The sequence below is a fragment of the Kogia breviceps genome, chromosome 6 (assembly GCF_026419965.1).
Source record: "Kogia breviceps isolate mKogBre1 chromosome 6, mKogBre1 haplotype 1, whole genome shotgun sequence".
NCBI lineage: Eukaryota > Metazoa > Chordata > Mammalia > Artiodactyla > Physeteridae > Kogia > Kogia breviceps.
In genome coordinates, this window is record NC_081315.1 from 145,383,362 (window position 1) to 145,397,922 (window position 14,561).

Here is a 14,561-nt window from a genome sequence, read left to right on the forward strand (position 1 = left end):
CAAGGACTGCATGCCTAGTCCCGGCGGGGTCAGGGCGGTGTGACCCAAGTGAACCCTCAGGACAGTCGCAGGAGGTAAGTACTTCTGCCCATCGTCCTGAACACAGGCGTGGAAGGTGAGGCACAGAGGGGTAAGGTCACTTGCCCAAGGTCACGGTAGCAGGGGACACAGCTAGCGTGTAAACCCAGGCCATCTGGCTCCTGAGCCCACGTCCTACTTCCCAGCATGTGGAGGAGCTGCTGGCACGGTGAAGGGCCAGCATGGGGTGCGTGTGCTGTCCCCCTCTCCGCTGGCGAAGTCAGTCCTCCTCCAGTTGTCAGTCCGTGCGGCGTGGGTGCTAGAACGTCACAGGAAGCCTCTGTCTCACTGTCCTGAGGAGTTGGAGGAGTTTGGAAATAGATGGGGACCTCCGGAGAGAAGGGAGCTGCAGAAGAGGGGGAGCCCTCAAATCCTTGGCTGACCCCTGAGCTGTGCAAGCTTGGCGTAGGGCTCCAAGAGTCCCGAGGCAGGAACAGCGGCTGGAAGGCAGCGTGTGCTGAGCAGAGCTCCCAGCGGCTGTCCACTGTAGGGCGGCACTTCTGAAGTTGAGTCCCTTGGGGTTAGAGGGGCTGGAAAACCTTGGTTTTCCTTTGAAACCCTCGAAGGGCCACATTTTAGGAGTAAAGTTGACATCTTAGGGCCAAAACAAAACAGCCCTGCTCTTCCAGGCAGCCAACCAGTAATTCACTGGCCTGTTGGAACAAAATCCGGCTTTCTTCAGAGCCAGGACCTTGTACCATATTAACCACAGTCCAATATACAGTAAAAAATACTAGACATATGGAAAAAAAGGCATAATGAAGATATATTCACACACACACACAAAGATATATTCACACAAATACAAGCTAACAAAAATTTATATCCAGCAGATTGTACGACAAGAAAAAAGTATACTATGGAAATTACTCAGGCTAGAGGGAAATGATTCTGGATAAAAACAAACATAGAAGGGAATGAAGAACACGGGAATGGGGACGTCCCTGCTCACGCAGTGGCGAAGACCCCGCGCTTCCAACGTAGGGGGCCTGGGTCAGGGAACTAGATCCCACATGCATGCTGAAACTAAGAGTTCGCATGCCACAACTAAGGAGCCCACGTGCCGCAACTAAGGAGCCCGTGACTTAGACTTGGCGCAACCAAATAAATTTTTTTTTTAAAAAAAGAGCATGGGAATGGGTAGATTTCAATGACTATTGACTGTTTAAAACAATAATGTTGGGCTTCCCTGGTGGCGCAGTGGTTAAGAATCTGCCTGCCGATGCAGGGGACACGGGTTTGAGCCCTGGTCTGGGAAGATCCCACATGCCGCGGAGCAACTAAGCCTGTGCGCCACAACTACTGAGCCTGCGCTCTAGAGCCCATGAACCACAGTTACTGAGTCTGCGTGCCACAACTACTGAAGCCTGTGCGCCTAGAGCCTGTGCTCCGCAACGAGAAGACACTGCGATGAGAAGCCCGCGCACCGCAACCACGAGTGGCCCCTGCTCGCCTCAACTAGGGAAAGCCTGCGCGCATCAACAAAGACCCCAAGGCAGCAAAAAACCCCAAAAAACAAAAAACAATGTCTTGAGGGTTTTAAAACATGCAAATGTGACCACAAGAACTTTCTAGGTGAGGGATGGGAGTGTTTAATGAACTTACACAAGTGTAAGGTTTTTGTGTTGAACAGTGGTGGACTAATGAACTAAGGAAACAATCTCTAGGGTAACCACTAAAGTAATGAAAATATCTAATTAGAAAGTTAATAGGACAGAAAAATAATGTTTTTATTAATCCAAAGCAAGACAAGTTAGGAGAACCAAAAGGATAAAGGAGAGACGAGGCAAAGAGAAAGCAGCTGGAAGATGGTAGACTTAACCAACTGTATCCGTAACTACATTAAAAATAAATGGATGGGGCTTCCCTGGTGGCGCAGTGGTTGAGAGTCCGCCTGCCGATGCAGGGGACGCGGGTTCGTGCCCCGGTCCGGGAAGATCCCACATGCCGCGGAGCGGCGGGGCCCGTGAGCCATGGCCGCTGAGCCTGCGCGTCCGGAGCCTGTGCTCTGCAGCGGGAGAGGCCACAGCAGTGAAAGGCCCGCGTACCGCAAAAAAAAAAAAAAAAAAAAAAAAAAAAAAAAAAAAAAAAAAAAAAAAAAAAATAAATGGATGGTGGGATAGGGAGGGTGGGAGACGCAAGAGGGAGGAGATATGGGGATACACGTATAGCTGATTCACCTTGTTATATGGCAGAAACTAACACAGCATTGTAGAAGAATTATATTCCAATAAAGATGTTAATAAAAATAAACGGACCAAACACTCTGACTGAAAGACAGTGATTTTCATACTGGATGAAAATGAAAGTCTCACCGGTGTGCTCATTAGAAAAGATACACTTTAAATATAAGACACACCATGCCAACATTAACCAAGAAAATGAGAGTGATTATCAGACACAGTGGACTTTTAAGACAAAAAATATTACCAGAAATAAAGAGCAACTGCATAATGATAAAAGGGTGAATTTATCAGGAATATACAATATACCTAAATTTGTGTAGAGCTAATAATATAAAGCAAAAGAACTAGACAAATGCATAATCATCGTTGAGAGATTTTAACATACCTTTCTCAGTAACTGATAGAAGCAGGGAAAAAAGTCAGTAAGGATACAGAAGATTTAACCTATCTACTTGGCCTAATTTCATATGTAGAACCTAAATTACACCCAATGGAAGTTAACTATAATTCTTTTCAGGTGTACATGGAATGCTTCCCAAAGAGACAAATCTGTGGACCATAAATCAAGTCACAACATACTCCAAAGAACCTAATCACTGAATTCATGATCACTGACCACAGTGAAATTAAAAAAAAACTCAATAACAGAAAGATAACTACTAAATTCCCGACAGAGTTCTAAATGATCCATGGGAAAAATAAACACAAAGGAGATTAGAAAGTATTTTGAACTGAGTGGAAAACGAAAATACAACTTGCTACAAATTATGGAATGCAGCCAAAGCAGTGATTAGGGGGAATGTATTAGCTCCAAAGGCGTATGGTAGAAATGAAGAGAGGCTGGACTTCAGTGATCCAAGTGCTCATCACAAGAGGCTAGGAAAAGAACTGCAAGTTAGGGGCTTCCTTGGTGGTCCAATGGTTAAGAATTCACCTTCTAATGCAGGGGACGCAGGTTCGATCCCTGGTCAGGGAGCCAAGATGCCAGCCACATGCTGTGGGGCAACTAAGCCCGTGCGCCACAACAAAGACCCAACACAGCCAAATAACAAAATTTTAAAAATAAAAAGAACTGCAAATTAAACCCAAAGAAAATGGAAGGAGATAAAAGAGCAGAATCAATGAAATGGAAAGCAGAGAAAAATCAACAATGCCAAGAGTTAGTTCTTTTAAATAGTAATAAAACTGATAAACCCACAGCATGACTGATGAAGAATAGAAAACAAATTGCTAATTATTAGGAATGAAAGGTGGGCATCACTGTAGATCTCCAAGATATTGAAAAGATATTTATAAAGCTGATAAATTTGACGACTTAGATGAAATGGATAAAATCCTTGAAACACACCACTTACTAAAACTGACATAATAGAAAACCCGAATAGCTCTATGCCCATTAAACAGAATCTGTCATTAAAAATCTTTTCACAAAGAAAATGAGTCTCAGATGACTTCACTGGTGAATTCTTCCAAACATCTAAGAAAGATATACCAATCTTACACTCAGGAAACAAAGTGGGAATGTCTCCCCATCTCATTTTATGACACCAAAACCCGAGAAGGACAAGGCAAGAAAGAAAATGACAGACCACTCTCTCTCTCATGAACATAGAGGCGAAAATCCTAAATAAAATACTAACAAATTGAATCCAGCAATATAAAATGGATAATACAGTATAACCAAGTGGAATTTTTATTACAGGAATACAGGATTGGTTGACATACAACAAAAACAAACAAAACCCACAAAACTAATTCACCGGAGGAGAAACCATAGGATCATCTCAACAGAAGCAGAAAAAGCATATGACACGATTTAATACCCACTCGTGGTAACACTGAGCGAACTAGGAATAGAAGGGATCTCCTCAACCTGATCAAGGTATGTGTCCAAAAGACCTATGGCCAACTTTCTACATGATGATGAAATACTGAGTGCTGCCCCTGCTGAATCCCATCAAGGCAAGGTGTTCACTTTTTAAAATTTTTATTTATTTTTGGCTGCGTCGAGTCTTCGTTGCTGCGTGTGGGCTTTTGTCCAGTTGCGGCGAGCGGGGGCTACTTTTCGCTGCGGTGCTCAGGCTCTAGGCGTGTGGGCTTCAGTAGTTGTGGCTCGCCGGCTCTAGAGCGCAGGCTCAGTAGTTGTGGCACACGGGCTCAGTAGTTGTGGCTCGTGGGCTCTAGAGCGCAGGCTCAGCGGCCGTGGCTCATGGGCTTCGTTGCTCCGCGGCATGTGGGATCTTCCCGGACCAGGGCTCGAACCCGTGTGCCCTGCATTGGCAGGCGGATTCTTAACCATTGCGCCACCAGGGACGCCCCAAGGTGTTCACTCTTGTTGCTGCAATTCCACATTGTACAGGAGATAGCCAGTGTGGTAAGGCAATAAAAGGGAAAAAGGGACAGAAAAATTGGAAGAGAAAAACATCAAACTATCGCTATTCACAGATGACAGACTGTGGATATGGAAGATCCCTAGGGGATCTTAAGAAAAAAGCTTAGAACCAGTAAGTCAAGTTGACCATCTCAAGGTACAAAGACAATGTACGAAACATCTACTGTATTCCTGTATATCTGCAACAATTGGAAAAGCAAATTTGTAAACCTGTTGTGGGTTGAATTGTGTCTCCCCCAAAAGACATGTTAACCAAAAAGATGCTGAGGGCTTCCCTGGTGGCGCAGTGGTTGAGAGTCCGCCTGCCGATGCAGGGGACACGGGTTCGTGCCCCGGTCCGGGAAGATCCCACATGCCGCGGAGTGGCTGGGCCCGTGAGCCGTGGCCGCTGAGCCTGCACGTCTGGAGCCTGTGCTCCGCAACGGGAGAGGCCACAACAGTGAGGCCCGCATACCACAAAAAAAAAAAAAAAAAAAAAAAAAAAAAAAAGGCTGAAGTCCTAATACCCAGAATATGTGAATGTGACCTCATCTGGAAATAGGGTCTTTGCAGGTATAATCTCAGGTGATGTCCTGCTGGATAAGAGTGGGCCCCACACCCAGTGACTGGTGTTCTTATAAGAAAAGGACAAGAGACAGACACAGGTGAGAACACCGTGTGAAGACAGAGGCAGAGATTGCAGTGGTGAACGTATAAAAAGCAAGGACTGCCCGTGACCACCAGAAGCCAGGAGTGAGGCACAGAGAAATTTTCCCCCACAACCTCTAGAAGGAACCAGTTCTGCTGACACCTGGATCGTGGATTTATGTCCTCCAGAACTGAGAGGATAGATTGCTAAGCCACCTGGGTTGTGGCACTTTGTTTATGGGAGCCCCAGGAAACCAACGCATAACTCTACTTAGGTGATGTCAAAAACGTAAAGTGCTTAGAAAAAAATTATCAGAAGTGTACAAAACCTTTACAATAAGAGCTGCAAAATACTGTTGAGAGAAATTCAAGAGCACACAAATAAATGAAAAGATACCATGTTCATAGACTGGGAACTCAGTAGTCTTTAAGAAGTCAGTTCTTCCCAAGTTGATCCATAGGCTCAGTACAATCTCCGTCACAATCCCAGGAGGCCTCTATGACAAACTGATTTTAAAATGAGTACTCCCCCCCCCCACCCATTTCTTGGGACTCCAGTTACGTGTGTTAGAATGCCTGATACGGTCCCACCGGTCTTTTCGATTTTTTGGCTGCACCGCACGGCACACGAGATCTTAGTTCCCCGACCAGGGATCGAACCCGTACCCCTGCAGTGGAAACTTAGAGTCCTAAGCACTGGACTGCCAGGGAGTTCCCTCCCCACAGGTCATTTTTTCCCCCAGTCTCTTTTCTCTCAGTACTTCATTTCTGGTAGTTTCTATTTATATGCCATCAAGGTCACAGGTATTTTCTTCCAGAGTTTCTAATCTGCTGTTGTAGTATTTTTCATTTTAGATATTGTATCTTTTGTCCTTTGGATTTGGATCTTTTTTACATCTTCCAGTTCTCCATCTTGTTCATGTTTTCCTTTATATCGTTCAGCACAGTCATAAGATTTGTAATGGTCATTTTAAAGTTCTTGCCTGCAAATTCACCGTCTTTGGTTCTATTTCTATTATTGCTTGTTTGATATTTCTTCCAATTTATGGTTTATATTTTCCTTCTTCTTCGGATGGCCTGCTGATTTTTTGCCTGGATTCCAACATTTTGAATTTTACTTTGTTTAGTGTGGGATGGTTTTGTATTTCTTTTAGAAGTATGTTGGACTTTGTTCTAGCGGGCAGTTAAGTTACTTAGGATCAGTTTGATCCTTCTGAGGCTTGCATTTAGCTTTAGATCCCATACTGGGGTAACAGAACCCCACTGCCGAGCTGAGACCCTTCTGAGGACTCCGCGCCAACACCCGTGTATCACCAGGTCTCTCCACCCTGGTTGGTGGAAACTTTCCCCGGGATTTTTGGAACGCTACGCCACGTGCACAGATGAGTAGATCCCAGGGGATTCTCTGCAGACCCGCGGAGCGCTCCAAGTGCAGCGCCCTCCTGTCTGCACCTCTGCCTCCCACACTCCAGCCACCCCACGTGCTGGCCTCTGCTTCCTCTGCTCGGCAGCCCTGCTGGGAGCTGCCTCCAGGCCGGAAGCTGGGGCCCTCGGAGGCTCACCTTGTTTCCTGCCCTTCACTCAGGAAACACTGCCACGTGCTGCCTCTGTTCCAACGCCCAAGAACACCGTTAAGAAAACTTCTCGGTTTCGCAGTTGTTAACAGCAGGAGGACGGGGTCTGTAGCAACTCCTCCTCCACAGACGCTGCTGCTGAGCTTAATAGTCCAGGCACGTGGCTCTCGCTCTCCAGACGACACCACATCCTCCACCGAAGACCAGCCGGGGCTCCCAGGACCCAGCTGGCTCCACGCGCTCAGCGACGTGACCCGTCTTGACAGTAAGTTCTTCACGGCCCGGAGCTGTCTGAAATCTCCTCCGTGCTTCGTGTCTCCCCCCCCGCAGTGCTGTTTACTCTTAACGTTTCGTAGTGGATCCAAACCGGACAGTGATCGCCTGTGACTGTCAAGATGAAGCAGCAGAAGGTCACTTCCGTCCCATCATTCTCTGTGACGACTTGGAGGTTTTGTGTTTAAAACAGTGAAACAGTATGAACTGTGGGTTTTTTTCTTCTCCTTTTAAAAAATATAGTAATGAAATTGATAAGTATCAATCCTTGCTGGTACCGTAACATTTTCATTTTTTAATGGCCTGAGTATGTAGGCAAACTTCAATAAAAGAACATTTTGCTGTTTTTTTAGCTACGGTTATTTCATCGTAAGATTACTTATCAACGTGATCTGAAGAGGCTCCCCCAGAGGCTGAGCCCCAGGTCGAGGAGTGACCCCATCGGGAATCTGAGGGGCTCGCCTGGGGCTTTGGTGTCCCCGTCCGTCAATGTACGGACCGGGGTGAGGACCCGGCTCACACCTCGGCCACAGGTAACAAGTCACCAGAACCCTTGACTGGGGCCTGAATCCATCCTCTCTGGCTCCTGAGGTGCCCCCTGAGGAGTGATCCAAAGGAACATCAGGGTTGGGTCCTGCAGGTTGGGGGGAGTTTCCGGGGGACTCGGGAAGCGCGTTCCCGGCAAGGAGAGAGGCCGGGAGGTCTGAGGGGCCAAGCGTGCCGGCTCGGAACCAGGCGGAGGCGGCAGGGGCCCCTCAGGAGCCGCGCGGGGCGGGGCGGGCGGTGCTCGGTGCCGGGGCACACGAGGCTCCCGTCACCACGGCTCGCCTCACAGCGGGGAACCCGTAGCTCTCGGCAGCCAACGCGGCCCACGGGGCAGGCGGGGAAGCGGAGGCCCCAAGACCATTCCCGGGAGAACGGGGATGGGCAGAGGCGGCTCTCGGGGCCCGAGCGGGTGGGCAGCTCCCCTTAGCGGGTCCAGCCTGGGCTCGTCCCAGGGTCTGCTCCCTGGCCCTGCCTGTGCTCCCACCAAGCGCCCAGCCTCAGCCGGCGGGAATGAGCCCAGCCCCGAGCCCCGGGCTTGGGGTCCCGGCCCGGCCTCAAAGTCTCTTCCTTTGCTGGATCACCCCGTCACCCGGAAAAACAGAAAAACGAGCCGGCCTCTTGACCCCACGGCCCCGCTGTCTGCTGCCCCTCCCCCGCCCTCCTGAAAACCAGCCTCCCCCGGGCGCCGGCCAAGGTCACCTCAGCAGCAGAGCCACGTGGCCAGTCTCTCCCTCCCCACGGCCTCCAGGCTGCCCTCGTCCTCACCTGCTCTTGACGTCTGGTTCCGGGGCTCGAACCCTGCTCCCGTATACACAGGCTCATGAGCGTTTCACGGGCTCCTGACGGGCACTGCAGACGGGTCCCCTCCGGGGACCGCAGCCCACCCTTCCCAGCGCTCAGGCCACAGCCCTGGGGTCCTCCTTGCCCCTCCTCCTCCTACCTGCGTCCCGTCTGCCAGGAGGCCCTGTGGGTCCAGCCGTCAGAGTAACGCCGCCGGCCAGTCCTGCTCACCCCCTCAGGCTAGGAGCCAGGCCGGCACGTCTCCGCACAGAAGCACCCCCTCGCCGCTCCCCTTCCCTCAGGGACAAGCCACATCCTTGTCCGTGCACAGAGGCAGCTTCACCCAGGGGCTGGGAGCCGTGGAGTGTTCTAGGGGGCGAGTGGAAGCTAGGCCGCAACCAGGCGGCAGCTCCGCGCCAGCTCTCTGCAGACTGACGGCGGCTCGGAAGAAAGGGACCACGCCGGGACTCCTTACGTTCACTTTAAACACCATTAGCACAGGGCTGCCAGCTTATGCCCGATTAAATATCTGTAGTTCCCCACTGCTCTATCAGAGATCACCCTCCCCCCACCCCCCGAGACTGGGTGGGGGCACCTGCCTACAAGGCCGTGTGGAAGCCCAGCCCACTCCCCACTCCCCTCTGCTGGCCCCCCCAGCCCCTTCTCCACACCCCTGCTGTCCTCCTGGCACTTACCACCGTGGCCCACCGACAGTGCTGAGTCCCTGGCTGGGCTCTGTCCTGGGCACGCGAAGGCCTGGGTGACCTGCTGGACGGAGGACGGTGAGGGCACCGGGAGTCGCGAGCTGCCGCCGCCGGCGACCCTCCAGGTGCTCCAGGGCCGGGGCCCAGGGTCCCCTCGGGGGCCCAGCCATCAGCTTGCCCGCCCCCTCCCCGCCACAGCCCATCACAAAGCAACCAGACGAGGCCTCCTGCTGTACTAATGTATTCCATCTTTCAAAAAGAAAGACATGATTTTAATATTACTTAACAATATGTTAAAAAAGTAGCCAGGCAGGCCTCCGTGTTAATACAGCCGAACACTCTAACAGACTTGATGGTGTGAGTACTGGGTGGGTGTTTTGTTTCTGAACTTTCTCATTCTGCAGGGGATCTTACACAAGCTGGCTACAAGTCAGGGGGATCAGACACGGACAGCGCGACGTGTACACTCTTAAACAGTAGATTGTGGAGGAGAACGGAGAGCCCTGCCCCGCCCTGCCCCGCCCGGCCGCCTCGGGTGGGACGCAGGGCACACAGAGCTGAGCGCAGCGACACCCCGGCAGGACAGGTGGCGGGACAGGGCGAGACACAGAGGCAACGGGCCACGTGGGGATGCGAACCCGTCCGGCCGCGGCCCAGGCCTCCGAGGCCGCGCCGGTGGAAAAGGTGGCAGAGCTACTGTTCCGATCCGACGGCAGAGCTACGGTCAAGGCGGCTCACTCACAGACTACACGCACACGAGCTAACAACGCGGGTCGAGCAGCAAGTTCTCGGTCGGGAGGGGCTCGGGTGCGGCGGCCCTCCCGCACAGCCCGGGGCAGGCACGGCAGCTCCGGCCCGGCCCACTGCCCACGTGTCCCTCTCCAGGCGGCCCTCGTTCAGTGGGCAGCAAAGGTGGCTTTTTTCAAGCTGAAATTGGACCAGTTGATGGACAGTCTCTGTCGGGTCTGCCTAGCGGAATCCAAACAGAACCTGCGGAGAGAAGAAGCCCAACGGTCACGGCAGGAAGAGGCCCACAGCCAGGATGCGGCCGGTGAAGCCCAGCACCCAACGGGGCTCGGTGTGCGGGACCCCGCTGGTGTCCACCGTCTCCCCACGCCTTGCTGCCGGAGGAACAGGGTCCCACCTTCAGGACACTGGCCAGCACCCTGGACATCTCTGGGGCTTTGTGTCCTTTTCTCTCGTTCTTCGGGAAGCTGCCCGTCCCAGCCAGGCTCTGCCCACGGCCACCAGCCTGCCCTCATTTATCCACGAGGTCACAGTGAGTGTGATGTGAAACAGGAATTTGGATGAGACACAGTTACAACACTGCCTGCCCCCCCCCAGCCCCCGCCCCCGCCCCCAGGGGCAGGTTGGGTGCACAGGAATGCCCACAGGCCTCCAAGGCCAGTGCAGCCTCGCCCTCTGGCTCTGGAGCACCAAGTGCGTGCTGCCCGCTGCTCCCCAGGCAGTGACGGCCGAGTTCCGTATTAAATGAAGGGAAGAACACTTTCTTTCAAAAGCCTTTACTTTTGCCTAATTTCTGAAATTCTCACCCTTCCAGCACTAGCGTGGGTGGCAGGAATTGGGGTCAGACTAGAAGACGGTATTGTGGTCACTCGTGCAGCAGGTGAAATGGAGTGTTTTTGCTTCAGCTATAGTTAAATCGCCGAACCCGAACCAGGCGTCGGTGCTGTGTGCCTGGAGGACTGTGTCCAGGTAGGTGAAGCCCCCGGCCACCCTGCCCCTCGGCGAAGGGCTGCGCCGTCTCCCAGGATCCAAACTCTCTTTCCCTGGACACAGCTGGTCAACCCCAAGTCCTAGTGGTGTTTGTTACCGTTTAAACCTTCTGGAAGCTTCCACCTCCTCCTCCACTGTCTCTGCATCAGCACGTGTGTGTCCCCACCCTTCACGCCACAGCCAGAACGCTCGGAAGCACCAACCACGTCCCTGCTCCAAGCCGCTCAGAGAAGAGCTGCAGCCCGAACCAAAGCAAGGTCTCCTCCACGGGGCCCAGGAGACCCGGTCTGCGTCCTCCCTGGACCCTGGCTCCACTCTGGACACCCCCTCCCATCAGGCCTCCGTACTGCCGACTGTGGACTGGGTCACGCATACTTACATACCCGTGTACAGAACACGCAAGGACAGGTAAACTCTAAGGCAAAAGCCTGGGTACCCACCCTCCCAGGTCAAGAAACCCAACACACGGCTTCCCTGGTGGCGCAGTGGTGGAGAGTCCGCCTGCCGATGCAGGGGACGCGGGTTCGCGCCCCGGTCCGGGAGGATCCCACGTGCCGCAACGGGAGGGGCCGCGACAGTGAGAGGTCTGCGTACCACAAAAAAAAAAAAAAGCAAAACTAACGTATGGTGAAAGATCCTCTTTACTCTGGGGGTGCAGGTTAATGACTGGGGACGTGTGAAGTAGTCTTCTGGGTGCTGATAATGCACACCATGGCCGGGTGGTGGTTACCTGGATGTGCTCACTTCGTTAAAATTCACTGAGCTCAAAGGCACTAATCCTACGAATGAACAGGAAGGACCTGTGTGACCCGGGTCCTTCAGTGCTCTTCCGTGAAGTCTCACTGCCTCCTGGGCACGAGGCTTGCGCAACGCCTACTAGATTTATTCATGGAAACTGCACAGACCTTGCTGCCGTGATAAGTGCTGTCTTCACGTAAACTACATTTTTGAATTATTGATGGCGTAGAGAAAAATAACTTCTGTACCCTTATCCTACAGCCAGGCTCTTGCCGAACTGTCCTACGTTTTCTTCCGTAATTTCCGACGAAGACAATTCGATCATCTGTAAAATGAGATTTCGCTTCCTCCTTTCCACGCCTTATGCCTTTAACTTCTTGTCTGTCTGACAGCGCTGGCGGGAACCACGGCTTGGGCTTGACCGGAAGAGGAAGTAAGAGGGCGGCTTTGTTGTGCCCGTGCTTCCACATCTTTCCCGTTTTGGAAAACGTTTCATGTAGCTTTCTTTTCTCTTCTTTCTCCTTCCCCTTTTGGTAAATTCCTTTTTTTAAGCTTAAAGATATCTTCTTCTATTGCTTACTATTTAAAAAAAATTAGTTATAAATGGGCGCTAAGATTTTAGCAAAGGTTCCCCCGCCCCCCCGATGTTAATGTGCCAGATAACACTGCGGATTTCCTAACATCAGAAACTCCCTGCATTCAATCCTGGGGTAAGGTGGTTGGGTAACAAGCTGCTCTCTGAAAATACTGTGCACTGTTGGATTTAGCATGGGAATATTTTCGTGATGATTTTTGCACCTAATATTCATGAGAGAAACAAATGTGTAATTTCCCATTTTTTTCTGGTATTGTTTTTGGCAGATTTTGGTATCAACATTTTACTTCTCTCATAAAACAAAATGGGGAGCGTGCTCCTGCGCTCTCATATCAATTCTCTGGTAGAATCTACAAGACCGAGTAATCGTTCTTTGAAAGTCTTGGACAATTAATTCTCTGTGAAGCTGTCAGAATGTAGTTTTCTCACTGGGAAGACTCAGAACTGCTGCTTTAACCTAACAGTTACCGGACCATTCACGCTATTCTTCTATTGGGTTTGTGTATATTTAAGTTTTAAAGTTAATTGTTGTAAAGTTGCTCCCAGTCTCTGGAGTTATGTCCTCCTTTTCACTTACGTACTCACAAAATCAAAGAAACCCTTCATATCACAGAGAATTTCAAACACACCCAAAAGCAGAGAATGGTAACATGAACAGAGCCACCATCCAACTTTGATAATTATCGACATTCTGTTTCTTCTTCCATCTAATTATGGTATTTGGGGTGTCTTTTTTCTACTTTTCTTGACTGTCAGTCTCTCAAAGGTTTATTTATTTAATGTTTTCAAAGAATCAAATTTTGGCTTTGATGATCTTCTCTTTGTTTCCTATTTCCTTATTGCTCTTATGTATTATCTCCTTTGTTTCACCTTCTTTGAGTTTATTCTATTGCTGTTTTCCTAATTTCTCAAATAAATCCTAAACTCATTAACGTTCAGGTTTTTAATACTTAACTCCAGCATTTAAGGCTTCAGTGGAAGTGCTCCCAAGGGCAAACCTTTTCTTTTTTTAAAAATTTTCTTGAAGTACAGTTGATTTATAATGTGGTGTTAATTTCTGCTGTACAGCGAAGTGACTCAGTTTTATATACATATGTACGTGTGTGTGTATATATATATATATATGTATGTATTCTTTTCCATTGTGGTTTATCATAGGGTATTGAATATAGTTCCCTGTGCTCTACAGTAGGACCTTGTTGTTTATCCATTCTCTATATAATAGCTCACATCTGCTAACCCCAAACTCCCCCTCCATCCCTCCCCCAACCCCCCTCCCGCTTGGCAACCACAAGTCTGTTCTCTATGTCTGGGAGTCTGTTTCTGTTTCGTAGGTAAGTTCATCTGTGTCATATTGTAGATTCCACATATAAGTGATATCACATGGTATTTGTCTTTCTCTGTCTGACTTACTTGACTTAGTATGATCATCTCTAGTTGCATCCATGTTGCTGCAAATGGCATAATTTCGTTCCTTTTTTTATGGCTGAGTCATATTACATTGAATATACATATGTACCACATCTTCTTTATCCATTCATCTGTCGATGGACATTTAGTTTGTTTCCCTGTCTTGGCTACTGTAAACAGTGCCATTACGAACATAAGGGTGCATGTATCTTTTTGAATTACAGTTTTTTCCGGATAGATGCCCAGCAGTGGGATTGCTGGGTCATACGGTAGCTCTATTTTTAGTTTTTTGAGGAACACCTCCATACTGCTCTCCAGTTGCTGTACCAATTTACATTCCCACCAACAGTGCAGGAGGGGTCCCTTTTCTCCACACCCATGAGCAAAAACCTTTTCTGCATTCCACAGGTTTTCACATGCAATATTTTCCTTATCTTTTAGTTCTATATATTTTAAAATGTCCACTGTGGTTTCTTACTTGACCCATGAGTCATTTAAACTTACACAATTCCAGATTTCCAAATATTTAGGGACTTAAAAGGCACCTATTGTAAATATGCAACTTCAACATGTTGTGGTCAGAGAACACAAGTTATACATCCTCCTTTGACATGTTTGAGCCTTGCTTTCTGTGGCCCAGCACATATCCCGTTTCTGTGGGTGGCCCCACGCGTGTAAGAACTCAGCTCTCTGTTCCTGGGTGCAGGGTTTCACCTACACCCATTAGACTAAGCTTGGCAGCCAAGCTGTGCTGACCTTCCACATCTTCACAGGGGGGCTGGGGCTGCTCAAGTCAATCAGGACGCAGAGAAATGGTCTGAGATCTCCCACCAGGATGGTGGATTTGTTTGATTCTCTGTGAAGCCCAAATTGCTTTTTGTATCTTGAGGCTATTTCATGAAGTACTTGTGTTTAAAATTC

General features: G+C 49.7%; 1 protein-coding gene across 3 annotated transcripts in view; it reads right to left on the reverse strand.

The window, feature by feature from the left end:
- Positions 1 to 9,385: 9,385 nt before the first annotated feature.
- Positions 9,386 to 14,561, reverse strand: part of FAM193A (family with sequence similarity 193 member A) — a 169,012-nt gene continuing 163,836 nt past the window's right edge. For all 3 annotated transcript variants that reach the window (XM_059065987.2, XM_067036816.1, XM_059065988.2), the window contains one exon: positions 9,386 to 10,150. In XM_059065987.2, coding sequence (XP_058921970.1) covers positions 10,057 to 10,150 — 94 coding nt within the window. In that variant the 3' untranslated portion in view covers positions 9,386 to 10,056. The remainder of the gene's footprint in view (positions 10,151 to 14,561) is intronic.